The sequence below is a fragment of the Amblyomma mixtum genome, chromosome 2, assembly GCF_055824585.1.
Source record: "Amblyomma mixtum isolate Tamu chromosome 2, ASM5582458v1, whole genome shotgun sequence".
In the NCBI taxonomy this organism is placed as follows: Eukaryota; Metazoa; Arthropoda; class Arachnida; order Ixodida; family Ixodidae; genus Amblyomma; species Amblyomma mixtum.
The window spans coordinates 19,605,008-19,631,778 of NC_143013.1; the positions used below are offsets into that span (position 1 = coordinate 19,605,008).

The 26,771-nt window shown below is 44.0% G+C and overlaps 2 protein-coding genes across 4 annotated transcripts in view; one reads left to right on the forward strand and one right to left on the reverse strand.

The window, feature by feature from the left end:
- The window catches only part of Lerp (lysosomal enzyme receptor protein), a 74,956-nt gene extending 52,574 nt beyond the window's left edge, over positions 1–22,382 (forward strand). Inside the window, exons 23-42 of one of the 2 annotated variants that reach the window (XM_089570707.1) lie at positions 1,752–1,803; positions 2,293–2,452; positions 3,594–3,720; positions 6,554–6,676; positions 8,382–8,662; positions 9,035–9,241; positions 9,786–9,932; positions 11,980–12,168; positions 12,763–12,964; positions 13,264–13,340; positions 13,782–13,939; positions 14,130–14,281; positions 14,790–14,997; positions 16,362–16,445; positions 16,895–17,076; positions 17,481–17,587; positions 18,150–18,235; positions 19,934–20,074; positions 20,411–20,480; positions 21,153–22,382. In XM_089570707.1, the coding sequence (XP_089426833.1) occupies positions 1,752–1,803; positions 2,293–2,452; positions 3,594–3,720; positions 6,554–6,676; positions 8,382–8,662; positions 9,035–9,241; positions 9,786–9,932; positions 11,980–12,168; positions 12,763–12,964; positions 13,264–13,340; positions 13,782–13,939; positions 14,130–14,281; positions 14,790–14,997; positions 16,362–16,445; positions 16,895–17,076; positions 17,481–17,587; positions 18,150–18,235; positions 19,934–20,074; positions 20,411–20,480; positions 21,153–21,263 (2,864 nt within the window). In that variant the 3' untranslated portion in view covers positions 21,264–22,382. Of the gene's footprint in view, positions 1–1,751; positions 1,804–2,292; positions 2,453–3,593; positions 3,721–6,553; positions 6,677–8,381; positions 8,663–9,034; positions 9,242–9,785; positions 9,933–11,979; positions 12,169–12,762; positions 12,965–13,263; positions 13,341–13,781; positions 13,940–14,129; positions 14,282–14,789; positions 14,998–16,361; positions 16,446–16,894; positions 17,077–17,480; positions 17,588–18,149; positions 18,236–19,571; positions 19,884–19,933; positions 20,075–20,410; positions 20,481–21,152 lie in introns of those variants that run through there. The other variant, XM_089570708.1, reaches the window with a different exon arrangement.
- On the reverse strand, positions 22,359–26,156 carry LOC149358586 (uncharacterized). Of its 2 annotated transcripts, none has more exons than XM_089570710.1 (4): positions 25,926–26,156; positions 25,618–25,842; positions 24,707–24,903; positions 22,359–22,896 (listed from the first exon to the last, which is right to left on the reverse strand). In XM_089570710.1, the coding sequence occupies exons 1-4, from the start codon at positions 25,978–25,980 to the stop codon at positions 22,498–22,500; spliced, it is 876 nt and encodes a 291-aa protein (XP_089426836.1). In that variant the 5' UTR covers positions 25,981–26,156; the 3' UTR covers positions 22,359–22,497. The 2 variants fall into 2 exon arrangements, with proteins under 2 accessions (XP_089426836.1, XP_089426835.1); XM_089570709.1 differs by having other exon boundaries at positions 24,707–25,077.
- Between the last annotated feature and the right edge of the window lie 615 nt (positions 26,157–26,771).

The window sequence follows — 26,771 nt, forward strand, 5'->3', positions numbered from 1 at the left end:
TTGTGGCATGGCACGTATGATTGTGGACGCTACTTTCCAAACTGTTTGAAGTGTTTAGAGCTATTTTCACGAAGCCAGTGATGCTTGGTACATTTAAAATTCCTGCTGGACAGAATGGTAGGGCCATTTCGTGCCTAGAAAAGAGACTCTCTTTTCAAGACAAGAAATAAAGGTGTGCATTGCGAAGTTCGACGGTGCGCCTAGGGAGTGGTGTCTGGTGCTCACGGTGTGGAATGTTTTGCTCAATGACACTGTAGCTGATTTTTCGTTATGAGAACAGCTTCGAATTATAAACTTAAGTAATTTGTCAAAAATGTTTACGTTTTGAAGAATACGTCTGAAATTCCTTAAGTGTGGTAGTGTGTGGCATGTGTGAATTTCTGATTTTGAGCCATTCTTGTTATTTTTGTGCAAAATAGAGTTCGAAATATACACAGGTTTTCAAATTTTTCCTGATAGTAGGACTCAATGCATGTCTGAAAGGATTAAGCTACTCTTTTCATTGTAGTAGCAGTAGTAGTAATCATAGTGGCACGGTAGTACCTTTGTGATACCTGTGCCTGTGATCAATCAATCTGTTGGCATACCCAGTGAGACGTGCCACTAAGTAGGACACTGTCCCAGAGCTTGTTTTGAGGTATAGTGGAAGTAATCACTCTGATAGCACTTTTTGCATAGATTTCAAGGGAGAAATTATTTTTGCTGTTAGTTATTTTTGTTGTTAGTTGAAAAACTAGCTTCGACAAGAAAAACATGAACAAGTTCAAAAGCAAAAAATTTGGTATTTGACTGCATGCAGGTGACACTGATGTGTCCCTAACATGGCGTTATAGCGCGCTTTCTGCTTGGTCAAAGTTTAGTTCCCCTTCAAATTTGTTTGAGATCGCAGCTGGTTGAGGTGCTATTGCTTGTGCACTGTATTCTTAGTGTTAATATTTGGTATTTCGTGTCAAATAATGTTCCATATTTTCGTCACTCTTTACGTTGCATTTCTTGTGATATATTACATGCAGTACTTTTAAATAATGTAACTACTGTGCCTTTAAGATAGTGCCATGCTTTAATATGCCAGCTGGAGTTCATAGGTTCTGTAGATCTCACTGGAAATACTTCATGGACGGGGGCGTTGACTTTTATTTTGGGGTGGAGTAGTAAGGGCTGCTATAGGAAGATAGAACTTAAAAACACAGCAGTTTCTAACACTGGGCCATGGTCTGTGGCATCCTGTGTTACTCCGCAGACCAATCGCTACAGCAAACAAAACAAAGCAAAAAAAGTCTTCTATTGCGCTACTGATTTAACTAAATCCCTGAAAAAATTTTTTACCAAAACTGTTCATGCTTTTAGACCTGTGCTGCTTTTGTACACTGTTTGCAAGGCAAGGCTGCTGATCGTGTGTTGTAATTGATGATGTGGATTAGTGGCATTGTTTTTTGCTTCGTGCTTCTCATATTTGTTTTCTGGTTGTCCATTTTGCACTTCTTCAAGCTCATCCCCGTGAGTAACGGTCTTGTTTTTTGTAGGGTAGTAATTTTCACATTTTCTTTAATGAGGGCGTCTGAAGCCACAGTAAGCTCTTTCTCTGTTCACTGAATTGAATGGGACTGAGGCTGCCATCCTTTAATTGGAGATTTTCTGTCCGAAAATTCAACTCTGCACTCTTCATCTTCTTCTATCATCCAGAATACGATCTTAGTTGATCTGTACTTGTGTCTTATTGTTCCTGCTTTGGGTTGGTCTTGGTCTTTCAGGTTCTGCTTGCGTGAAAACAGCTGGTGCCTGTGCTGTTCTGAAGCCCCACATGTAAGTTCCTGGCTTGGACATGCCAATAGATGTGCTACGGTTTTCTAAGTTTCTGCTTTCTTTTTGTACAGGTTGGATTCCGTAAGTAACTGTTGTTTCAACAAGCTGTTGAGATTGCTGCCTTAAAAAAAAAAAAAAAATAACACGCTTTGGCTAATTACCGTTGTGTACGGTGGTAGCGAATTTAAGGTGGCATATTCAAAGGGCAGTCTGATATACAACGCACATACTTTTCTTTTTTTTTTTTTAAACTGTGATATATTTTGTTTGCATTTCACTGTGTCACTTTGTTATGCATTGTGCTTGAGGATTGCATTTGTGTGCCTTCTTTGTTGCCATTACAGATTTATTTTTTTCACATTCTCCGTTCATCTGCCTTGTATGTTGGCTGGTGCATAATTGCTACTTTCCACGGAAGTTGCATGATCACATGGTGGCGTGGACCTTAACATGGAGCTGTATGCCAACCATCTCTCTTCTGGTTTGCAGCACCCAGAACATAGGCCAGGTTCAGTCGCCTCCCGTCTTTGAGGACGGCATTGTCAAGATCAAGTACACGTCGGGCGACATCTGCAACCTGAGGAGCTCTCGCAGCCGCCCAGTCCGGATGCAGACTGTGATAGAGTTTCAGTGTGACCGCAACATAAAGGTGGGCATCCACTTTTTCTCTTTGTTCTGGATTTCTTCGTCAATAAGTGTGCAAACTATTCGGGTAGTTGCGAAAGGAAAGGAAAGGGTGTTTCATCCCAGCTGGAAACTTGACCAGGGATAGAGTTGTGCTAGCAAGACATTATTTGGCTGCGTGTTTCTGGTTCAGGATGCACTCCGCTCTGTGCTAGAGCAAAGGACTGGAAGGAATTCGTTAACGCCCCAAGAGCTACTCTGTTCACTTGTTTTTGGCAACATCGCTGCCCTTTCATGGCCATGTTGCCTTTGCGATGTTGAAAAGGGCGGGAAACGTGTTCTCTGCAGCAGGCCATCCACTGCCTGTCATTGCAGGCGCATCTGACTATGCTAGGCCAGTTTCTTGAAAGCAAGGAAAGATGGCATGTGCTGACACAAATGGCATTTATTGCTTTTGAAAACAGTAATGCTGGCTAAGAGCTGACAAGGGGCAGTTCTGAATTGGTACACGGGGAGCCTAGGACGTCCAACTCATTAGCAGGGTTTACAAGCGAGTGTTTGCCTACACGACAGGTTCTTGAAACTGGATTCTGCAGACTCCTTGCTTTCTTTGGAAGGCATTTTGGGTTTCCGAGCTCTTGAATCTGTGCATGACTTAACTGCCACTTTTCCTTTCTCTCACCTTATTTTGGGACTGGTCACATTGTATAAATGCTTATAGCAGACTTTTTCACCGTACAGTTGGGCATTATCAATTGAATTAGGGGATTTTTTCAAGGGGCTGTATGTCTACGCGCCCTTTTTTACACGCATGCTAGATGGACAGGGACGGAAACCAAGACGTGTGGGGAATCCTCGGCACCTTTCGAAAGCTGATAGGATTCTCCAAGTCCAGAAAGATGAAGAGCCCCTGGCTGTAATGTAAACGGGAGAGTCAGATCTCTCAACAACGAAATGGCAGCTTGAGTAAAAGTGTTTAGGTGGGCTCTTTGAGGCATTTGTGTTAACTTAATGGCAAGGAAGCTCGGCACCTAAGCTGTTTGCAGATGTCGGAATTTCCTTCATACTGCTATGTGGTCATCAGGAAATGATAAGGGGGACGAAATGCCATAAGGAACAAACATTGTCATGCTGCAGTCTAGTCATGACTACTGCAAACATTCCAGGGTGGCTACCCAATCCTGCTGCGTGAGGAAGGGTGCACCTACTACTTCCAGTGGCGCACTGCTTATGCCTGTCCCATGGCAGAGGAGTCGGTGTACGACAACTGCACGGTGCTTCATCCTCTCACCAGTAAGCAGTATTGATTGTTCTTATGAATTGCCTTCATTGTCAAGTGTGCTGCCACACTTGTTTTCGTATCAGTCGGTTGTCTGTAGTGTTGCCCGATCATTTGTTCTGGAGAGCAGATAGAATAATTTAAGATCATCCTTTGTAACTGGGCTTATTCTACCATCAACATTACTTTAATTGTAGCTCCTAAAGGCACTTGAGACTTAAGCAAGCTTGGGCACTAAATGAATGGTTACAAGGTACAAGACTTACTAAAGCATATGTGGTCAATATCCTCTCGGTTTAGGTCACTAGGAGAGGGTAGTGGAAGGGGTGAAGTAGCAGCTCACATGCGCTGCTGCTGCTGGTTGTTTTGCAGCAACCGCTTTGATTGTTCTCAGTTTTCATCCGTTAGAATCTAGAAACTGCGTGTCTTAGGCCACGGAGGGCAAGAAAAAAGCATGAAACAGAAAGGTCTGGCTCGAAGCCAGCCCGCACAACCGCATTGCATACAGTGCAGTACACACACTGGGGCAGCAGCGCTTGGACATTTTGGGGCCCATCACGACATTTGCAGTCCGGCGAGGCCGATACACAAGAGCTAGACGGGCTACATGTTGTCATGTACGCTGCGTTACGGGCGGCTTTCCACAGTCTGCACTGTCTTAGGCGTCGAGAGGGAGCGCATAAGGGATCGTTCCGCTCGCATTCCAGCTCAGATTGCTGCTCTTCTGTCTGTTTCGTGACTCGTCTTGTTCTGTTTTGCTAGCAGTGCCTTGCCTCACCGTTATTCGAACACTGATGTCTCTCCTCCAGTAAGGAGGTATTTGGCCACCTTACAATGCTTCATGGCAGCATTCAGTAAACTTTTCTGTCATTTGAACATTAAGTCAAACTGAGGTTATTAGAATTTTTTTCACTGACAGCAGTTGTTATTCAAAGAATTGTCAACAGGGTATTAGTCTACAAAAATAAGTTTATTGCTATAGACTCATACATGGTTTTCACTTCCTTACTTTAATGCCTGGTAGGCTTACAGGTGTATCAAACTATGCTGATGATGGGTGAAAACCATGCAGTTCATTTTTTCCCGACGCCATAGTGCTCTGGAATGGCCTTCCCGACAACATCATAACATGCTCCGATCGCCGCCTTTTCCGCGAGAAACTGGCTAATCACTTCTCATAAACATATTCATACTGCGACACCGAAGTGCCAACTGTTCCTTGTTTTCTTTTTGTATGTTTATTTCTTGCTTTTAGTTTGTATATTATTGTACTCCTTTTGTACCCCGTGTATTTTTCCCCCTTTCTTTTTTTTGTGTGTGTTCTCTGCCACTACCCTCCAACCTGTATGTACGCCCCCCCTTATGTAATGCCTTCGGGCCTTTAAGGGACAAATAAATGAAATGAAATGAAATGAAATGAAAACGATTTTTTTTGCAACATCTGTTTCTTAGCTGTATTTTGTGGAAAAGCGCTTCTATTTATTTTTTTTTAACTACCAGCACTAATAATCAAAATTATTCAGTTCAATTTGTGACCAGTTGTTATTATTCGTACTTGCTTCGCACCTGAAAATTTGATATTTGCACACCTCTATTTTTTTTTTTTCTGGCCATGTTTCACAGAACATTTCATCTGCAATTTAAGTTGGCAGTATTAGAAAAATATTTGATTCTGTTCATGCTCAGTTTTTAACATTCGAGTTTGCTTCACACACAGAATTTTGCTATTCGCGCAGCTCTACTTCTAACGCATTTCGTTATGCCCAGTTGTTCAGTATATACCGTATAAACGCGTGTAAGGGCCGCACCCGTGTATGGGCCGCACCCCGTTTTCCCGAAGGAAATCTTAAAAAAAAAAAATAAATCCGTGTAAGGGCCGCACCCGAACTTTCCATGACCCAGGCGAGAATAGGCTTCTAAATGCACGCGCCGTGGCCTCCGCGATCGGCTCCGCCTGTGGACAACGGTGCGCTCGATCGCGGAGCGCTTGATCGCGGAGGCCAAGCACGCGCACAAGAGCTTCCAAAAACCGTCCATGGATGGCACCCGAGGCCGCAGCCATCAGCATCGGCAATTTTTTCTCCCCCGCGCCTTCCCGTTATCTTTCCTTCCTCCATGCATTATCTACATCGGCATCAGTATCGCCAGCTCCAGCCTTTTATGGCGTGTTAGCGCGTTCACCGTAGTTGTGGCTTTCGCGTGCTGCCGCCGGATAATGCAGTTTTAGCACGATGGGCAAGCACCTTATCAGTTACGCGGGTGGCAGTTAGCTCTCGAATGCGGCAAGCGTGCGGCGGACAGGGAATTCGACGTGGCCGAGAAGTGCGTCCGATGATCGTGCAATCAAAAGGGTGCATTGAGAAAAACAAGCTGCAAAAAGCTCGCTTTCTGAGGCGAGCCGTGAGAGTTTCCTGAACTGGAAGAAGAGCTGCTCTGCTATATGATGGAGATGCGGAACAACGGCTGCGCGTTGACAGCGGACATGCTGCGCGGCTTCTTTGGGATGAGCGTGCACCAGAGCACAGCACCAGCTCAGACGAAATACTCCGTGAGTGACGACTGAACGTATAATAAATGCCGCTCATTCCCTGATTGGTGTGTTTTCGCTTTAAAAAAAAAATTTTTTTCGTACGTCGCGTGTATGGGCCGCACCCTGAAAATTGGCCCCCGAATCTGGAAAAAAAAAGTGCGGCCCTTACACGCGTTTATACGGTACATCATTCTCAGACTTCAGTACCTTTTGTTCTTTCTGCTGTCAGTTTTTACTGACAAGTTATGATTTGCGCAATCTGCAGGGTTCATGTGTGATATGTTCTTGAAGCACTTCCTTCGTTTTCCCTTGTTCAGATGAGGAGTTTGACCTGTCTGTGCTGAAAAGTTCATTGCCTGTCAATGTGACCGACAATGGGGACACCTACTCCATGAGCGTGTGTGGCTCTTTGCCAGATGACCTCTGTGGCCCAGGCGCTGGTAAGCATTTATTTGGCTGCTACTTTGATCTGTGTCACATGGCTGATTTTCAGTGGGCATTTAACAGAATACTAATTGCTTTTTTTTTGTTAACTATCTCAGGCTCTGTGCTCAGAGCAAAAGCAGTGGATACAGACTGCCCTGGAGAAACTTATTTTTCGGTACATTTGAGAATGCAGTATCATATCTGCAAGAGTTTCAAGTATTGGTTCCTTTGTACAGCTGTGCAAGTCTTGCTCTGTTCATTCCTCTGCTACATTGTGCTCAGTGCAGGCTTGTTTGTGCTTGTTGTTTTTCTGTTTTGTTTCATGTATTCATTTTGTGCACCTGCAAGAGCCAACCTTGATAACTTCAGTCTTATTGTTATGTTGTCACTGTCAAATTGTCATCTAAGCTCGAGGTGGGACTAAGAGGCTGACGTACCGAAGTTCGTGGCAGAGGCAGTTGCTGCATTTTCATTGACAGTGCTGGGAATGGGCAGGGTTGGGAATGTCTTGAATGATTCTTGCATTTTTCTACCGCGAGCTAGCATTTTTTATTTTAAATTTACGTTGTTTGGAAGCAATAAACTTGCACTAAGATGAAGTGTCTGCCAACTACCTGAATGCAATTAATGGGCTGTGCAAGATGTCAAGCATTGTGAAACATAATTTTCATGCCTTTCAATCCTTGGCTGCCGTTGTTGGGTTTTCCATACCTTATAAAGTTCGCCATCGTACCATAATTCTTTGACTTCATTCATTACCCACAGTTATTCATTAATGACCCACAGTGTAAAGTTGTGTCAATCACCTCAATGTGATAGGAATTTAATTGTGCAGAGACGCCCTCTTCCTTTTTTTTTTTTGCCCCATACATCTCAAGAATGAAATGGCCTTTCATTGAACATTGTAATCACAAACAGTGGCGAGGCTTTGAGGAAACATTAGCTTTCGTTGTATAATGAGTAGCTTGCTGCAACGAATAAGACTCTTCACTATCCAGCTTGGGGTGCTGCTTGTTTGGGCCAGAAGCATAGCTGCCAAAATACTTGAATGACCACTTTAACGACCCAAGCACAGTTTTATGGAGGCCTTGCTGATCAGAGGCAGGGAAGCAAAATATGAAGTTGTGTTTGAAGTAGTAAAGTTTGGCAGCACTATGCAAGAATAATAAAAATATGCTCCTTGCCATTCCGTTAGCCTTTCCATTACATATAGACTTGAAGTTGTCTGAAGTTGGCTGGTCTCTGCTTTTTTTTGCATTTGTTCATTGACTTGTTACTGGTCAAACTGTGTAGCGATAATCTTTAGTTGCGTGGCATGCTTATTGTTTAGCACTCTGCAGTGTGATGCAAAAGTGGTACTGCAATTGCTGCGATCATTAGTTGACATAGCTGTTTTCTTGTCAGGCAGGGCATCAGTACCTCCAGGTTCATGTAGCTTCTGGCTATGTTTGAAAGCGGAGGCTTCTGTGGTTACGTCCAAGGATGTGTGGCATTCTGTGTCCGCTTTCATTGTCGCATGTTAGTTGATACGAATGAGTTTACTTATGCACAGTGCATTAGAAAACCTAGCCTTGCTTCATTTTGCTAAGAAGATGCACGCACATCAAGTGGCTAACTTAAGACTCCTTTTATTTCAATATGATTAAATCTGCTTTGCATGCTCTCGAGTGTCCCTGCAGGGAGATTTTTTCAGAACCTTTTCCTGTTCTTTTGTGCCAGGCATGTGCCTCAAGGAAGGCTCGAGCAACAAGTATGTGAGCCTGGGCAAGGCCAACGGGAAGATCCACTTCGGCGATGGGGTCATGTTCCTCAAGTATCAGGACGGCGATGCGTGCTTCGGCCTCTCTGCGTCCTCGTCCTCTGCTGCGAGGCGAAGCAGCATGATACAGTTTGTGTGCGCCCCGGCTGGTCGCTCCCACTTGGGGCCAGAACTTCTGCACGTGGACAATGGGTGCACCTACTACTTCGCGTGGTACACGGAAAGGGCGTGCCGTAGGGTGGTGAGTATCCATCTCCTGTCTTGCAGCCAGGCTTCTGTAGTAGCTGGAAGGGCTTTGTCTGCGTGGCTGTGCCAAAAATGCTTTTCACTGCCGTTGATTTGCACGCGTTTATCAGATGAGTGTGAGCAGTAACTTAGTGGTTGGCACTGTGCTCAACGTAGATGCAGTGCAACTTTAACACAAGGACTTGGTGCCTGAATATCATGTCAAAAGACCTGGGACTGGGCAGAGGTGTGCAGTCATCAGTGCTTACCAGATGGGCTGCAGCGTAAGCAACGTGCCAATCACTGTGCCAATCGCCGTGCCCATTGGCTGCACCAATCCCTGCACCAATCCCTGCCTGATGTCTGCCCGATGTGTGCTTCTATGCAGCTGCACTGTGTCGTCGACGAAGGAACTGAGCAGTACGACCTGTCACCTCTCATCAAGTCGACGGGCAGGCACACGGTGCTGAACCTCAGGGACCCTGGCTACACGTACTACATCAACGTCTGCCAGCCCGTTCACGCCGTGGCACCTTACCACATGCTCACCAATGCTGGCCTCATCAGGATGTCCAAGACTACGAGCTCAGTGGAGGTACAAAAGAACGATCATTTCGGTTGCCTTTCTTTTTTTTTTTTTCTACAAAACCAGGCAAAATGTCTGCAACTAGACAGGTAGTCAGAAAGGCTGTTTCTGTATACCTTCGTATTGGAGTTATTTTTTGTAGGAGTCATGCTAAAGAAAGAAAATTGAAGGGAACCTTTGTTCCAGTGTGACATTTGTGATGCTTTCACAATCTTAATTTGGCTCCCAAGAATGTATGCAGCTGCCAGCCATTCAGCTTTTTTTTTTTTTTCGTTTGTGACCATTTATTTATTAGTCCTTAATGATACGGATAGGATAATAGTCGGTGTTCATGTAATCTACCGAAGAACAACTATAAGACACAGCTTATCTTAGTTTCTATGATGGTGGCAGGGTTTCAGAGATCTAACTTGTCCATGCTGCCAACTTTCTAGTTCGGCAGTTTATAAAAGTAGTTGCATGTTTGCTTTGGAGCTTGAAAGACAGGTGTGGGCAGTTCTTGGCAGACTTTCAGAAATTTTTTTTTGTTTATGAGTGAAATGTTCCTTTTCAGAGCTTGGGGGAGGTGTTCATGGAGCCTTTCAATGACTTTGAAGGGCATGTCACCCTCCTCTATGTGAACGGATCTCAGTGCGCTTATAACACATCGGCATCCAACAAAGCTCGGGTGATATTTGTGTGCGACCCATCAACGACTGTGGTAAGATTTCTTTTATCAGTATCCTGCTTGTACCTACCACATCTGCGTTGTTTGAGGGGAAATGAGGGTCTTAAAAACTTTTATTCGGGAACCTATTTTGCTGAAACTTAGCATGAAGATATATCATAAACTGCTGATATCAGTTTGGTTTGGTTTATGGGGTTTAACGTCCCAAAGTGACTAAGGCTATGAGAGACTCAAAATGCTGATTTCAAATATGCATTTAGATTTCAATCATCTTACCTGGAAGGAAATATATGGCAAAATAACATCCTAATCAGGTCATTCCTTATGTGCCTATATGGTAATTTATCATTTAAAAACAGCTTTTTTTTTTAATAATATGCTGACACTTCCAAAGACCTCGCTCACATCATAAAGCTTTCCTTTTTTCCTTTAAACATGATAGATTAGGTCAAGTGTTGGGTAATTACTGCCACATAGTTTTTTTTTTCTTGTCTTTGTTATGTATTTATGATCAAAGAAATGATTTTATAGGCATTTTCTTAGCTTTAGGATATGCATTGGGCCTACAATATGTGTACAGTATGGAAGGAACTGCTTAAAAGCATCCCCATAATGTGTTGTCTTAAGCCAAGGTGAAAGTTCTTGATGATGTGAAGTGTGCCAAGGAGTCGAAGACTGCTACAGTGAAACCTCGTTATAGTGAACTGGCAAAAAAAATCGTAAAATAGTTCGATGTAGCCAGAATTCTCAACGTAAAAATTTTGCCAAGAACTGTTGCTGGAGAAGTGAAATTTAGTTATTGAGAGAACAACTGGTAGAGACCATTTTCATAGTTTTAGCTCTGTTTTGAAGCCACACGTGATGATATTGGAGACCGCAAAAAACTGAGGGGCAAACAGCAGTTAGGTTGGCTTCCTCACATTGCAGTGGTGTCGTGTAAAAATCATAGTTGGGGACGAAAGCTATTGCTGTTTTCTCCACCTCCGTTCCATGACAGTTGATGTGAGCAAAGGATGGCCGCTGGAAACCTACAACAACCGACCTTGTCGCTGGTTTCGGGGCACTATTGACAGGTGCGAGAGGTGAAAACAGGTGCCGACCACCTTTTAACCGGCTGTTCTCGCCACTATATCTTCCGTGGCACTGCTGGCAAATGAGAGATAAAGCGTGAACCACAGCACCAACCACAGCACGAACGCTTGTCGCACCACCACCAGTCACTTGTGTAGTGCGGCAAAGCTTGCCGTCTGCAATCTGAGCAGGTTCAGCTTAGCGTTTGCCAATTCAATCTGTTTTATGGCAAACCGCATTCGATATATAAAGTAAGAAACGCGTGTTTGTTAAAAATGTTTAGGATCAGTTCAATGTAGCCAATAATTCGTATTATCCGCATTCGTAATAATGAGGTTTGATTGTATACGCGAAAAGGCATGGCAGTGGCATGGTAACCTGAAGCAAACTACGTTGTACAGCCTCTTTTGGCAGTTGAACTACCAGGAAATGCAACAGGTTTTCTTGTCCCTGTCAAGTTTTGTTTAAAGGGAGTGCGCTGTCGCAATATTCCTTTCAGCTGCGTTCATTTTTCTTTGATATTCTTTGGCATTCTGTCTGCGGTTGGCACTTGGTTTGCAAGGCATGGTGAATTCTTGGGGTGACGGAAAACCTATTCATTGGATGAACCCATTATCATTAAAATAACGTTGTTTGCTGGGGATAGTTTAATGAATTAGCGTTTTCATCTCTTCAGTTAGGTATGCCCATTATTTGCAGCGGGGCTGCCATATTAAAGTGGATGTGCCATTTAAGAGTTCAGGCTTATGTTGTAATGAGTTTGCAAGTTGTTTCAAGCTGTTGTCGGCCTTGGAGTCTCACAGTGGCTCTGAGATCCACAGTTGTACAGCTTTCCTGAGTACTTGCAGCCAGTTAGCATTTTGCTTGCTGTGCACTGCCGACTAGAGAGGGAGAAACGAATGCCACTGCATATAGGTGCTGCTGCTCCGAATGCGTGGGAATTGACTAAAAGCCAAGGAGCAGTCCCCAGACATGTTGCCCATGAGAGTTCTTTCTTTCTCTTCACTAGGAGCAGCCTGTGCTTCTGGACATTGACAGAGATAACTGCCTGTACATTTTTGAGTGGAGGACCAACCTGGTCTGCCCCGAGGTCAAGAGGAAGGTTGTGCCCGGCGAACAGTGCATCTTCAGCATTCCTCAGCACGGACTCAGCTTTGATCTCTCTGGATTGAAGCGCAACAACAGTACTGTGTTCGAGGTATGTGGTGAGACACTGACTGCCCTATGGCCTTCTGGCTGAAAATTGTCTTGAGCGTTTATTTGTATTAAAGTGCATAATATAAATTAACAACAGTACTGTGTTCGAGGTATGTGGTGAGACACTGACTGCCCTATGGCCTTCTGGCTGAAAATTGTCTTGAGCGTTTATTTGTATTAAAGTGCATAATATAAATTTTGAACGTCATGCGGGTAACATAGTTCAATAGTCTTCGGTCGTTGTCATTTCTGACCTTGTATCACTTTAACTAGCAGCAGTATTTGTTTATAATGTATTTCTTTCCTTAAAGCTGGGTATTTTGATCAGTAGTGGCCTGGGATGGCATGGAATCATGCGGAAAATAATTTAATAAGAAAAATGAAATTGCTGCATGCTAAAATGGGCATACTTGTGTTGCAGCCAAAATGCAAGATTTAATAGCTGGCACAGCTCTTAGTCTTCTACTAGGGCAGAAAGTCTTGGTTCCAAACTGTGATAATGGGTTACTGGGAGGCAAACATTTAAAAATTCCTCAGTTCACACGGTATCATTATGCTGATGATCCCTTGCCTGTCTCCTCACCATTCTTCACAGGTGGCTGAGCAGGATGGAAAAGGGAAATTTTTGTTGGACATTTGTGGCCAAACAAAGCTTGCTGGTTCTGGCTGTAGCGGTGGCTCAGTCTGCCTTGTTTCTGCTGGTTCAGAGAGCAGCTATGGGACGCTCAGCTCATTCACTTACATCCAAGGCAGCCTCAAGGTCCTGTACACCAATGGAAGCACATGCACCGGAAGTGGTAAGGCTTGGAGGTTCCTGCTCCCGTTACTGATGCTGTATGGCCTGTGCTCACAAGATCTGTCAAAAATTAAATGTTTAACCTGAATGGTTCCCGTCCATTTATTCACTTAATATGGATAAACTGAAGTCAAGCAACAGCTGTGCAGCTGCTGTAGCCTCTGTAGTGGAAGTTAATGCACTCTCATGAAAATTTTTTGCTTGTATTTTGTTTTTTGTTTTTTTTTATACTTCCTGTTGTCTCCCTTTTATATTTAGTGCAAACAGTGCCTTGCAAGATGTTTTCATTTCTCTTTGCAGAGGCTGTGGCCCAATCAGCTGAAGTGAGCTTTGAGTGCGATGAAAATGCTGGAATCGGCTGGCCAGTTTTGGAACATGTAAGCTGGGGAGATTTCTAATTTCTTGTCCAGCACTGCAGCTTTAAGCCATGGCATGCTTTATGTAGTTACATTTCTGCCTTGAAAGATTACTCTGCACAATAGAAAAGTGTTCCAGATATTGAGGGTTGCTCCCCTGTGAGGTGCAAGCCTGTTGTAAGTGACAGTCTTTGCACGTATCTAACAAAAGGTTGTAGCATCTTTTGTGCACTCCCAAGCACTTGCTCTGTTGCAACCATATACAGTAAAACCTCAGTATTTCAGATCTTAGGGGAGTATAAAAAAATATTCAAATGATCCAAATGTCGAATTATCGAATCGAGGGTGAAATTGATGAGGTTTCACTGTAGTTCCAAGTGGTTTGTGGCAAGTGCAGAGCTGTGCCACAAATATTGATATTGTTTCTAACCTGTATGGTCTTTTTTTTTTTTTTTAATACAGAAGCACGCTTGCCATTCAGTTTTCATCTGGAAGACAAGTTTGGTGTGTGTGCCAGACCACAGACAGTGTGTGGTTACATCTGGTGACGACACTTACGACTTCGGCCTCTTGGCCTCCGTTAGTCATGTGTGGAATGTGACTGATGAACAAGGAAACATGTAAGCTTGCATCTCTTAATGAATCTGCTGCATGTTGTTGTCATGGGAGTCTGGTGTAGTCCTCTGCTAACGGTATTCAGTCGCATTGCCAAGGTTATTGGTCTTTCAGGTGGTGAACTGATGTTGCCGCTTGGTGACAGCTCAGTATATCTGCAAAGGTGCGTGTGTGCACTTTTGTTCTCAATTTCAGATACTGGCTGAATGTGTGCAGCGATATGAATGCAGACCACCAGAATGTTCAGTCTTGCCCCAGCTCTGCTGCTGTCTGCATGCGCAGCAAAGGCGACAGTGAACATGACTTCACCATTGGAAAAGCACAGTCGCTTACATTGTCTGTTGTTGGTGAGTTGTGCTGGCATCACTTCTCATGTCATGCTCAGTGGTTATGGTGCTCGGCTGCTGACCCGAAAGACGCAGGTTCGATCCCGACCGCGGCGGTTGAATTTCTTTGGAGGAGAAATTCTAGAGGCCCGTGTACTGTGCGATGTCAGTGCACGTTAAAGAACCCCAGGTGGTCGAAATCTCCGGAGCCCTCCACTACGGCGTCTCTCATAGCCTCAGTCGCTTTGGGACGTTAAACCCCATAAACCAAACCAAACCAAACTTCTCATGTTGATGACTGGGAACAAAACCAGTGTGAGAAACACAACACAATGGCCTGGAACTGTGCTGGACTTGAAATTATGTTTGCAGAGTGCATTCAGGTTGAAGGCCAGAGTTCCTTGTGTTGGTTCTGTATGGCATGATCGTGTACTGACTGGACCAGTTCCGCCCATCTCAGAATGGTACTTGTCAAGCCTGTTCTGACATCAGTTTTAAGCTCGTTCAGCCCCACTCCTGCGTGTTGCAGCCCCTGGCCGTGTTGACATGGCCTATGGCGGAGGGGACCCGTATGTCTGCCACGACCGCACCTCCCAGCACCCCACCACGCTGATCCAGCACGAGTGCGTCACTGGTGGCAGCAGCACTGGAGTCCTGGAGTTCGTGAGAGGTCCCACGCCCGACCAGTGCTTGTTTGTCTTCCGATGGAAGTCGAGGACCGCTTGTCCTGTTGTTGAGTGAGTGCCGTTGCCGGTCCTCACTCTGTGGAATGCTGCTTGCTCTTTGAATTTGTGCCATACGTGCAGGGGTTTTTCACTGTTTTCTGAGAAAGGGGCTCCAGCAGTGCATGTAATGCGGCAGCCTGTTTGAGTGACAGTCGATATGGAGAAAGGGAAAATAAGTTGAGGGGGACAGTATGGAGTGATGGCACTGGGAAATTTATTGGCCTTTAGCTTGGTACAAGACAACTGGAAGGCACTATGAAGTCTTGTAATAAGGGAGTAATTACTCATTGGCATCCACCGGAGCGCAGCCATACGGCTACAAAGGAAAGCTATACAGCTTTCTCAGAAACTTCGTAGTTAAAGAAAAATTCGTCCTGGTTCCCCTAAACATTTGACCAACACAGTTCCCACTTCGAGTTATTGATCAATTCGCTCTCGCCCTACCATAAGCTTGCCGTCCCGGTTAGCTCAATTGGTAGAGCGACTGCTCCGGTGAAGTGGTGGTCCCGGGTTCGAACCCCGGACCAGGACGAATTTTTTTTTAACTACGAAGTTTCTGAGAAAGCTGTATAGCTTTCCTTCGTAGCCGTATGGCTGCGCTTGGGTGGATGCCAATGAGTAATTACTCCCTTATTACAAATCTACTCCTCCTTGGGGGATTCCCCTAAACATTTGACCACTATGAAGTCTTTCAGTGGATGAAATCAGTCTATACTGCAGAGCCCACTTATAACTGCCACAGATGTAAAAACCATTTGCTTATTATGAACAACACTAGGAACGCCTCGCAAAGAGACGTCACCAAGAGGCCGAACGACGTGCTATGGCCACCGCTATGGCACTTTTCGCTACGTATATCCAGGCTTAACCTTAGCTAAGCCACAGCCAATTTTCGACTACATCAGACAAGCAAGGTGCATCGAAATTCTTGAGCTCATAATTTAGTCTGGTGGTTAGTTTTTTGTTCGGGCAACGAGAAAAGCTTTAGAAGAGGATTACTTTTTGTCACGGAGGATTTCTGCGTGGCACTCATTGCAGACTAAACTTGTATCAGACTGGAATGGTAGTGCCATGGATACTGATCCCATGGATAAGCTGTGCCTTATGATTGAGCATGACAGTATGTTCGTGTTACAAATGTCTAGTTATGAGTGAACAGTGCCTTGTCTCTTCCATGGTTCCCAGCTTCAGAAGCTGAAATCAACCTTTGCTGTTTGAGATTGTAACTGCACGTCTGACCAAGGCTTTATTTTAGTGTATCTGTTGAGTGGTCATGGCCATTCTGCTTTTCCGTGTGCCTTTCTTGCAAGTGCAAGCTATATTTGCTGCAAAAAAAAGTAGGTCTGTTACTTACAGGAAAAAAAATTCTTTTGCAGAGATGTGGCTATTCCAGAAAAGGATGGCATCCTTGTGGAAAAGAGGCTGAACCTTGCTATGAACTTGTCTTCAATTTTGAGCAGGTAAAGGAAAGTTTGTGCTTTGGATATGTGGCGTGTGTATGTTGTGCTTAGATCATGGGTAGTTCTTTTCTTTAAGTGGTTGAATATTTAAACAGTAACTTAATATAATAGTAGCAGCTAAATTCAGTTGCAACATTTACTTTAAATGGTGTTGGGGATAAAAACAGTGCGTTCCTTCCAAGTTGCCAAAATTGATGTTTACAGCATCTTCGATTAATTTCAATGTATCAGTTTTGCTGTTGCATTCTGAACTATCATTTGAGGTGTGAAATATACTAGTACTGCTTTCACTTTTTTTTATGTTCTGGCCTAAGTGTTCATGTGCACTACCGTATGAAATTGCACAGGGCTGCGAATTTTTCGTTTCATTTGGTGTATGCTCTTTTAAACTTGTTCTGTGTTTCACCTGCTGCACCGTGTGCCGACCGGTTGCTTGTCACTGCCTACAGTGCCTTCAACGTGTCCGAACAAAGGGGCAAGGATGGCTATGTCTACATGGTAAGCCTGGGAGAGCCTGTGGCCACCGGTGTTCCAGGAGTCTGCGCTGAAGCCAGTGTGTGCCAGACCAAGAGCGCCGCAGGCTTTTACAGGGACATCGGCAGCTCTAGCACCAAGAAATTTGTTGTCCGAGGTAAGGCACCTGGATACTTCATGGCATGTTGCGGGGCCTATTTTCTGTTCTGTGTAAATACCTGAGTCCAGCTTTGTAGAAAAGGATGGCATCCTTGTGGAGAAGAGGCTGAATCTTACTATGAACTTGTCTTCAGTTTTGAACAGGTAAAGGAAAGTTTGTGCTTTGGATATAAAGTACAGTGTATAAAGTAAAGTAAAATAAAGTACAGTGCACTTCTCAATCATTGAACCAACAAGCTAGTGCAACATATGGAGAAAGCAATAGTTTTTGTTGTGCTTAGAATATTACTATTGAAGACCAGTAGTGTATTGAGCAACCTCTCAAGTGGTGTATTAGGCATATCAATCTAGTGCCTTCTGTGCTTGCTGTTTCTCACAACATGGTATCGTTGTATTTTTTAGGTTCAGAATTGTTGCTTGAAATGGAGTCCCTGGGTAGGAAATGCGGCCGAACTTCAAAGAGTGTGAAGTCCATCATCAGTTTTGAGTGCTCCAAAACTGCTGGCCTGGTAAGACACTTGTGCTTATTCTGCCCTTCTTGACCCAGATTCGTGTAGGGTCAAATTGTTAGCTTACTGCTATTGTACTTGATGGACTAAACAGTCTCATAGCCTGAGTTGGATTGGGACGTTAAACCCGAATAACCAACCAACACTTTCTAGTGCTTACTCGGTGTAATGTGCTAGTCTCACCTTATTGACAGGATTGCACATTTTCCAGGGTTGCTGCTAACATGCCTCACAGCTGATAATTGATGAGTCATGTACGCAACTCTGGACTTGACATTAAGTATGCCACACACCCTGAAGGAAATGTGCGGCTGCTAAATTTGAGTGCAAGAAAAGCAAAATGCAAATCATAAACTGGGTGACCAGTTTCGGAAATGTGAGCAGCACCACACAGGGTTTGAACTGGCATACCCTGTGTGCAGAAACCCCTCTATGGTGTTTATATCGTCGATCGTGAAGTCCTTGCTTTTTCTGCTAGGTAACGCTGCTGCCACTGGCTGTACTCATTGCACTTGGCCATTTTAATTTTGTGCCAACTTGTGGTGTTCCTTTTGTCCCCCAGGGTTCGCCAGAGTTTCTGTACGAGTCCGGCAAGTGTCACTACCTCTTCCGGTGGCCAACTGCTGTTGTGTGCCACGATGCCCTCGTGTAAGTTCACAAATGTATTTTCAGAGCTAATGTGTTCTCGAATACAAAGGCAGTAAGATAAGTGGAGAAGTTGTATAATATTCTGATGCATTTAAAAAGGCAAATATGCTGTTTGTCATTCTTCGAAACATAAGAACCGCATAACCTTGCAACAAATGGACTGAACACAACGGCGGAACGAAGTGTGCACCACATCATCTAGTTCAGCCTTATTCTCGGAAGTCTTGATTTTGGCATCACTTCTGATGGTCGTGAGTGTCGTGCATTGTTCTTGCCCAGCCCTCTCAGACTCAATTTTTTGTTTCCTTCGAAAACAAGTGTTTACCACGTAAATAGTGTATTCAGGTGTTGTGAAAGATAATTGTTAGCTTTCCAGCGTAAGGTACTAGCAGTTAATTTTTTACTGGTGCGTGGAAAATTTCCTACGAACTGTCATAACTGATGAAAACAGCTACACCAAAATGCCAGCACTTGTCAGGTAAACGTGCAAAGAATCGTGCAGTCAGCTTGTGTTTCGAAGATGCACATTAAGCTTGATATTGCAAGAAAAATTGAAACTATTACTGGTGGAAAAATTTTTCTGCTCAGAAATGGTGAACACCATGCTACCCCGCTCACTGTTTTGCGAGTTATTTACTGCGTTCGCTGTATGAAAAAAAAAGCAAAAAATAACGCCGTATTGGTGACACGAAGTACGCTGAATTCGCCTAAAACAAAGAAATCACTGTTAGGTGGAGCTCACTGTTAGTAAAAGCTGATAGTTCGCTGCGTTCGAAGGGTTAACATGAGTGTGATGCCACCTGTGAGGCGAAGGAGCTAGTGCAAAATTCTAGTTGTGCGCTGTTGAGTATGAGCTGCTGAGTATAAGAATGAACAGGTGTGTTTTATATACACTGGTGTGACTTGTGTGCGATTTTTTTTCTGGAATACTGTCGTTTGCAGGGGGTTGCAACATATAAACAGGTGAGACTTATAGACCGGAAAATACGGTACCCACCACAATGCTTGCAATGGACGGCATATGTGTGTGGGGCAGCATTGTCATGGTAAATCGATGGTGAAATCTCGTCAGGTTAGGCTTCCGGTTCGTTCGGAATTATGCTTTGGCCCTATTAACGGGACATGTATTGAGGGAAGCTGTCAAGTTCCACTCGATTCGAATTCTGGATAATGAAAACAAATATTCTGTCGTGTTTGAGTTCTGATTATCAAAATGCGACTGTAAGGCACATTCTCTGGTTACCAACGAGCTGTCCCTGTAATGTATCAGTGCGGCCTTAGTGTTTAGCGGTAACCACAAGTATTTAATACCTCTTGCCGTTCTTTGTATTTCTAGGCGGATTGCTGGACCAGACCCACCACAATGCTTGCAATGGACGGCATATGTGTGTGGGGCAGCATTGTCATGGTAAATCGATGGTGAAATCTCGTCAGGTTAGGCTTCCGGTTCGTTCGGAATTATGCTTTGGCCCTATTAACGGGACATGTATTGAGGGAAGCTGTCAAGTTCCACTCGATTCGAATTCTGGATAATGAAAACAAATATTCTGTCGTGTTTGAGTTCTGATTATCAAAATGCGACTGTAAGGCACATTCTCTGGTTACCAACGAGCTGTCCCTGTAATGTATCAGTGCGGCCTTAGTGTTTAGCGGTAACCACAAGTATTTAATACCTCTTGCCGTTCTTTGTATTTCTAGGCGGATTGCTGGACCAGACTCTGACCGCCTTGTCAGCCCAGCGTCTGCATCGTCCAGTGCAACTATTGGAATCGTCACTGCTGCAGTTATTGTCTTTGTGCTTGCATCAGCAGGCCTGTACCTGATGAGGAATAAATTGAGGTATGTTCATGAACTTCTTTTACATGGTTGTGTTTTCAGAACGCCTGTTAAAAAAAATGAGTAGCTTTTGAAAAATCTGACCGTGCATTGGGCCTCAATGATTTTGATATGTAGGCTGCTTGCTATGTGTGTGTGTACTGCAGTACGTGGTAGTGTGCAAACCATACTGCTGGAGTGTTTTGTGTTCCTATCTACTAGTGCTGTGCACCTGAATAATAAGTAGCTAGTAGCTTTTATCACCTAATGTTTTGTAATCTTATTGCCAGCTCTATGTACTGTAATCTCCTTTCCACAGCTAAAAGTGTAAAACTTACCAAACCTGGCTTTCTCTTTCAGGACTTTGCTTGACCTTACATGTTACAAGTCCCTTGGAGCAATAAGAGTGCCTCAGTACCACTACTCGAAGGTTTGTAGCTCTCCCGACACGGTTTAAACTGCACTTCATTTAGGCTTTTTATAGGTATAGTACATTATACATAATTCAGTGCCCTGGAATTAAAATCTTGGTGTATGATGGGTGATGGCACCTGGTCATAATTCTACTGTTTCATGTTTAGATCCAAGGTCCTTGTGCTGTTACTGTAACTCGTATGTCAGAGTTGTAGGTCATCAGGGACAGTGAACGAGATGGACACACACACAGCACCCACACTGATGTTATGTTTGGCTGGGATGGTACACTACACAGCATGGTAAACAGCATGGAAGGGAAATCTAGTTTTCACATGCAGGAGTGTAGATTCATCATTGAAACTTTTTTGAGATATAATAGCCAGATTGTCCATTTGCGGCAAGTAAAAATGATGGAAGTGCTGTTAGGTTTTCTTCTGTTCATCCAGCCAGTTTAGGACTTGAATGCCCCGAAATTTATGATTTTTCACTATTGCCACCTGAAGAACTAAGAACTTGAGCAAGAAGGCCATTTTGCATTGCGGTTAACTCTTATGGCATGCTGCAGACCTGCACCCTTTAGCTGTGGTTAGATTTGTTATATCTTTGAAAACGTTTTGTCGTTAGCTGTTTTGTCGATGTGCAATGCTGCAAGAGCTGTGGCAAGTGCTTTGTTGTTCCCTTGCAGACCACATCTCAGCTGCGGAGCACAGATGAAAATGGTGACACGGAGCTCCTGACTTCGGGATCATCCATAAACTCTGCCGATGAAGCAAATGACCCGCACATATTAACCTAGAAGATGTATTTTTTATTATTCCAGGGACTTGCTAGAAACCGGAAAAGCGTCATGCCTGATAAGGCCGCTGGGTTTAAGAGCCCAGTCTTATAGTTCCAATTCGTGATGTAGGTTGTCCGGGTTCACGGCGTTCTTTCTGGTTTCTCAAAGCCCTCTAGTTTAAGGCATTTCTTGAGTTGTTTATTTTCTTGATTGAGCCATAAGGAAAGGCAAAGGGAAAAGACGGACATTTCTATTACTGTTGGCAGGGTGCAAGATAGTATATAACGTTGTGATGCACCACGGCAAGTACCTTTCTGGTTGGACGTGATGACTGTGATAACTGACCTCTCACTGGAGTGATCTGTGCGCATTGCAGATTTCTTCTGCACTGTGGGGTTTTCTAAGCGAATCCAGCTTTACCTGAGCACAACAAGGTTTATTTTTTAATCTTGCACTCTCGCAGTGTCGTCGGGTAGACGGCAACTGGGAGATACTGCGAATTCCATCTTTCTTTTTTTCCCTTCTCCATTTCCATTGTTCTCATTTAGTTTCGAGCTAGTCTAGTGCTTATATTTTGTGGCTCGAGCTGGTCTCAAAGTTACTATGCACTTGTTCTGGTTTAACTCTGCCTTAGTGATTAAGCCTGTTGCACGCAGCTTTCTGTTGTCTTCATATTTGCGGTTGCGTCCGAGCTGCCTTTTGATCATTTATCGATAGACTTGCCCTTGTGGTGAGACAGTGTGCCTTGTTCTAGTCCATGCTGACTCACAGATACTAGTATAACCTCGTGCGCTGTGTGTGATAACACTAAGGACAAGAGGTTCATCTCTGGCATGTAGCCAAGATCTAGTGTTCTTACCTTTTTTTTTTTTTCTGTTTTCCTAAGCCGTACAGTTCAGATTTAACTATGTTGTGGTTTTTATGCACCTGACATGTTTGCATTCCAGGCTCAAATTTCGGAGTGCTTGGCTTTGTCAAGGTCAGTGTTGTGCGCTAGAGTAACCAAAAACCAGACAAAAGCAGATTTTTTTCCTCTCTGCACAAGCTCGTGATTACCTGGACTGTTACATGTATATAGACATTTTCATGAGAGAAAGAGGTTTGTTTGAATAAATCTAATTTATTATACACCTCTGACTTGACGTTTGTTTCCCTTACTGAAACCACAAGTCCCAGCGATGCTCCTACAGATGTCACCGACCTCAAACTTCAGAGCATTAAACTGGTCTGGTGGAGCTCAATAACTGAAGTGCTACACATACCTTTTTACATGTTGTTTACTCTTGTAGCATGCATCTAAGCTGCTGTTCAGCTTTGTTACAACTTCGTACAGGTAGTTTGCAAAGAGTGGCTGCGTCTCCTGGCATTTGATGGAGAACTCCATCAATGTCTTTGCTGTATCAGAGAGCTTGCAGCAGTCAAGATGGGAAATTTGTTTTAGTGACTCTACAACGGTCTCGGTGCACTGCAGCAAATAGAATGTGCGGTCAAAATACTCTGCTTCCAGGCCTCGCTGGTCTTCCTGTAATGTGTTTATGTAGCCTGCAAACTGAAGCAGCTTGTCCGTAAGGTGCGTGGTGGTTTGAAGCACAAGGGCTTGTCCGCTGGCCAGGGCTGCCACACAGCTTGCAAGATTCTCCAGTTGTGTATACTAGAATTGGAAAGAAGACATTGAATTACAAGGTTGCAAGTTTTTGTGGAGTGCAGTATGTGAGAGATATAGTAGTATTGCACAAGTGTTGAGGCAAAAAAGAAAAGAGCAATCTGGCCACTTTTTCTTATTAGACAGAAAATTTCTTATTCTTTCATGCCTGTAGCTGCTTGCTGGGTTTTTGAACGGGGATCAAATTTGAGAATGTGATAAGAATATGTTGCATTATTAGTACCCCATGAGAAGAACACAAGGCCCAGCAACACAATTTTCTCGGCATGCTCATAAATCTGGCACTACTACCACACCAAACGTTATGAAGTATCTGCAGTGTCTGCTTAGCGGACTTTGCACGGTGTAAATATGTTAAGGAAATTTACTGATTTGGGAGATCGAAGTTACTCGCCAGCATGTTAGGAATCTAACAGATAGCATGAAGGAAACTGATGTTCATGCTGTTGACTACATTTCTTAGGGTGTTTGCAAATGAAAGGGTGGCGATTCCATTTCTTTTGTATTGATTCTGTTCCAAATGAAATGGCATGTGTTGCTTGTAAAAGACTGCACTTCATGTTTTCCAAATGAAAGTAGTTGGCAACCTTGCAGCCCCATTTCTTTCTATAAAAATCCATTTTTATTCACAGTGCTTGCGATATGTTTCGCTGAATCTAGGAGAATGCTAATAGGTCGAATAGACACTATGTATATATCAAATCAGTCCCATAGCCAAAGGCAGATGAACCACGGCCACCCCGGCCGGCAGATGAACCTCGGCTTTTCAATGGCTGCTGCGAGTTCTTGCCCTTGTGACTAAGCTGTTTTTGCGATATTTTGAGCTTGAAGAAGGTGGAAACTGAAACAACTGTGCCTTTGTGGGGTGCTGCACCTTGCAGTAATTCAGGAGTGGTCAATGTTCACTGCACGCAAGTGCGTCTCGCTGGAGAGAGTTACAGGAAAGGCATGAAAAGAAGCCTGGAAAGGTGAAATGCAAGCAGGAAAGAGGAAAAGCGCCTATAAGGAGACTTATTCCTGTTTCTGGTTCAAAGGAGCTTTGTAAGCAGTTATTCTCTTTTGAGCCTAATACTTAAGATTCCGGTAGGCAATTTTTTTTCCCAGATAACTGTGCTGACAAGGAACTAGTGGAAAGAAAGCAAGAATAACTGAAATTGTTTTTCATGTGTCATTAAGTGCAGAAAAATTCCTCTAAGTGGTTACCTGAAGGAAAATTACATAAAAGAAAGATCACAGTATATCAGATAGCCCATTCACAAATCGATGGAGAAGGTGGCGCCTATGTTAGTGTTTTGCCTGCTGAAGTAGGTTACCAAGAGGTTATCAGAGCAGTAGGTAATTAAGAGCAGCAAATGCATGGCAATTACAGGGTCTGTCATGCCAACCTGAGGCCAGTTGGCCCACCCTGTCAGTTACTTCAACAGGTCGAGACTATGCAAATGAGCAGCGCTGGAGACTGTTGCCAGTGCCCAGTGTTGCATCTCTGCCAGTACATGCACTGCACACCTGAGCTGCCACTTCCATACTTCAAACTTCCTGGCTCGGCCAACATCTCTGGTTTCTGTGCACATTTGGCAAATATTGTCTTTGTTCGGTAAAACTCCACAACATATTTTGTTCTTAATTGCACTTTGCATTTTTGGTTGGGAGCACTCGTAATATGCTGCAATGTAAAAAATGTTCAGATGAATTTTGTAATGGTTGCTGGTGTAAAGCGGTGTGTTAGGTTCTGTAATCTTGGTGGGTAGTAAGTGTTAGGTGTATGTCTTCTCTAACTGTAGAACTGTAGTCAACTTACGTTGAAGGGTTCTCTCCAGACCACAATTTCGTGAACACTTTCGGTGATGAAATTCATTGCAGCTGCATGGAGGGACTGTCTCACATTGCAGCGCCGGTCGTCACACAACTTTGCTAGAGCCGACAGCGCCTTCCTGCAGAGGTCCATTTCGATGTGTCCTAGGGGTGCGCCTTCGCGAATGGTACGCAGGAGATTATCTGCGGAATGTAACAAGAGTTCCTCAGACTCGGCGTCGTTGTCCGACTGGCCGAGAAGGGCTACGTTGGATTTAATTGACAGGTAGTTCTGCAAGAACATCCAGTGCTGACTGATGTGTTCTGCAGAATCTGAAAGCTCCTCTGGGCAGGTTTCCGGTGGTCCGCGGTGAAAAGCTGCAACAGGGCACAAAGTACAGTTGAATTCTGATGGAACATCATGGGTGCAGCCATTAAGCTGCCTGCCATGCCAGCTTTTGATCCACTTGTCGTTTTCTTGGTTTTTGAATTTTTCTCTCTCATCGAAGCCTCGTCTGATTGCCGGAAGCTGCGCACGGTGCGCCCTGGTAGCTTCCAGCACGCTAACGAGGCTAGCACAGTAGAGGGAAAGAGCACATCATCATAAAGCCAGTGCGCTCCTAAGCCCCTAATCCTTTCCTGGCCCACGCGACTGCCTGTGGCGCGCAATAGGCCGGCATACGAACAACTAGATTATTTAACGGTATATGGGTTTTAAACTCTCGAAAGGTCAAAGGTGATCACCATGGCCTTTTTGTTCTCACAGTTCTCGACTCTGACTGCTGGTAAGTGCGCAAACACTGCTTTATGACCGCGTATGAATGCAACATTTGGATTTGCGTGATCTAGCAAGGTAGCCACAATTGATTTCAAGCAGATTAAATTTATTTCCAAACGCAGTAAAAGGAAAGGCCTTACCTGATGGTTCCGGACGGACGCCGCCCCTGATGTGCATTAACGCGACTTTTTGCCGTAAATGAAGGATGTCATTTTCAAGGCTTTTGAATCTCTCCAAAACCTTAACGTCACTGTTGCGCATATCTTCTGCCAGTTTCCTCACGTAATCGCGGGCAGAAACGCCGCTGGGCTTCGCGCGAATCAGTGCCATGGCGACAGCTATCTTCAGTTTGCGGTGGCGAGCATCTGAAAGATGAAGCAACCACTGCTGTTTTAGTAACTCTTGCAGGTGTGACAAGCGGCCGGGAAGACAGTAGCGCGTTACTTGCCTTGCGGTAGTAGAACGGGCGTTTCTTTCTCCCCATGGTCGTTTGAAGCTTGCATAATGGTTTGCTTCGTTTTCAACGTGATTACACTGAGAGAACGCAAAGGTCCAAGTCATTTTTTGTTTCTCCTAAAACTGCACTTTCACTGGAGTCATGACTCCGAAACAAGCATGCAACGAGGGCAACAAAGATTTATGTTTCCCGCGATTCTACGCTGGCTGCGTATGACATGTGTCTGAATGCCTCTTCTGGTCACTGTAGACGGTTTGTCGCTAGCAGCATTAGAGGTGCGTGCTTTCTTCTCTGTAATAATGCGTAAGATAATATTATACATGAACAGTTACGTTGTATTTTTTATGACCACTAAATACTTAATAATCAAATTTATTTCTTGTGTTATTTCGTTTCGGTTGGTTTCAACAGTCGAACGATGACTGTGACGTCAAAGGGCGTGAGACCTGAAAAAACTGCAATATAATCGCTGCTTCTACATTATTTTTCGTTCTGGTTCTTGAGGAAGGCTGGCTTCAGTGCTGCACTGAATTAAAATGATGAAGCAATGATTATATTGTAGTTTTTCCATGCCTCACGTGACACTATAGTACACTATAGTGACACATAACCACACTTTGACATCGCAACATCGTTCGATAAAATTCGCTTATAAATTATATAGCCGTTGCAGGCCAATACTACATGGCGATCCATGCATAGTGTTTTGGCATCATTGCGGAGAATAAAACATGCCACCAAAGTTATAAGTAGGATACAACTTAAAAAAACAGCAGTTGTTAACACTGGGCACAAAGTCCGTGTGCGTTGTGTTGCTCCGCCCGCCAATCACAGAAA

Bases quoted from the DNA above. Each gene is read 5' to 3' on its own strand.
- LOC149358586 (XM_089570709.1), bottom strand. From the start codon at position 25,980: ATGCAAGCTTCAAACGACCATGGGGAGAAAGAAACGCCCGTTCTACTA. The intron at 25,843-25,925 runs GCAAGTAACGCG...TTCATCTTTCAG, and splicing joins GCCCGTTCTACTACCGCAAG to ATGCTCGCCACCGCAAACTG. The intron at 22,897-24,706 runs GTAAGTTGACTA...TTCCAATTCTAG, and splicing joins TCTGGAGAGAACCCTTCAAC to TATACACAACTGGAGAATCT.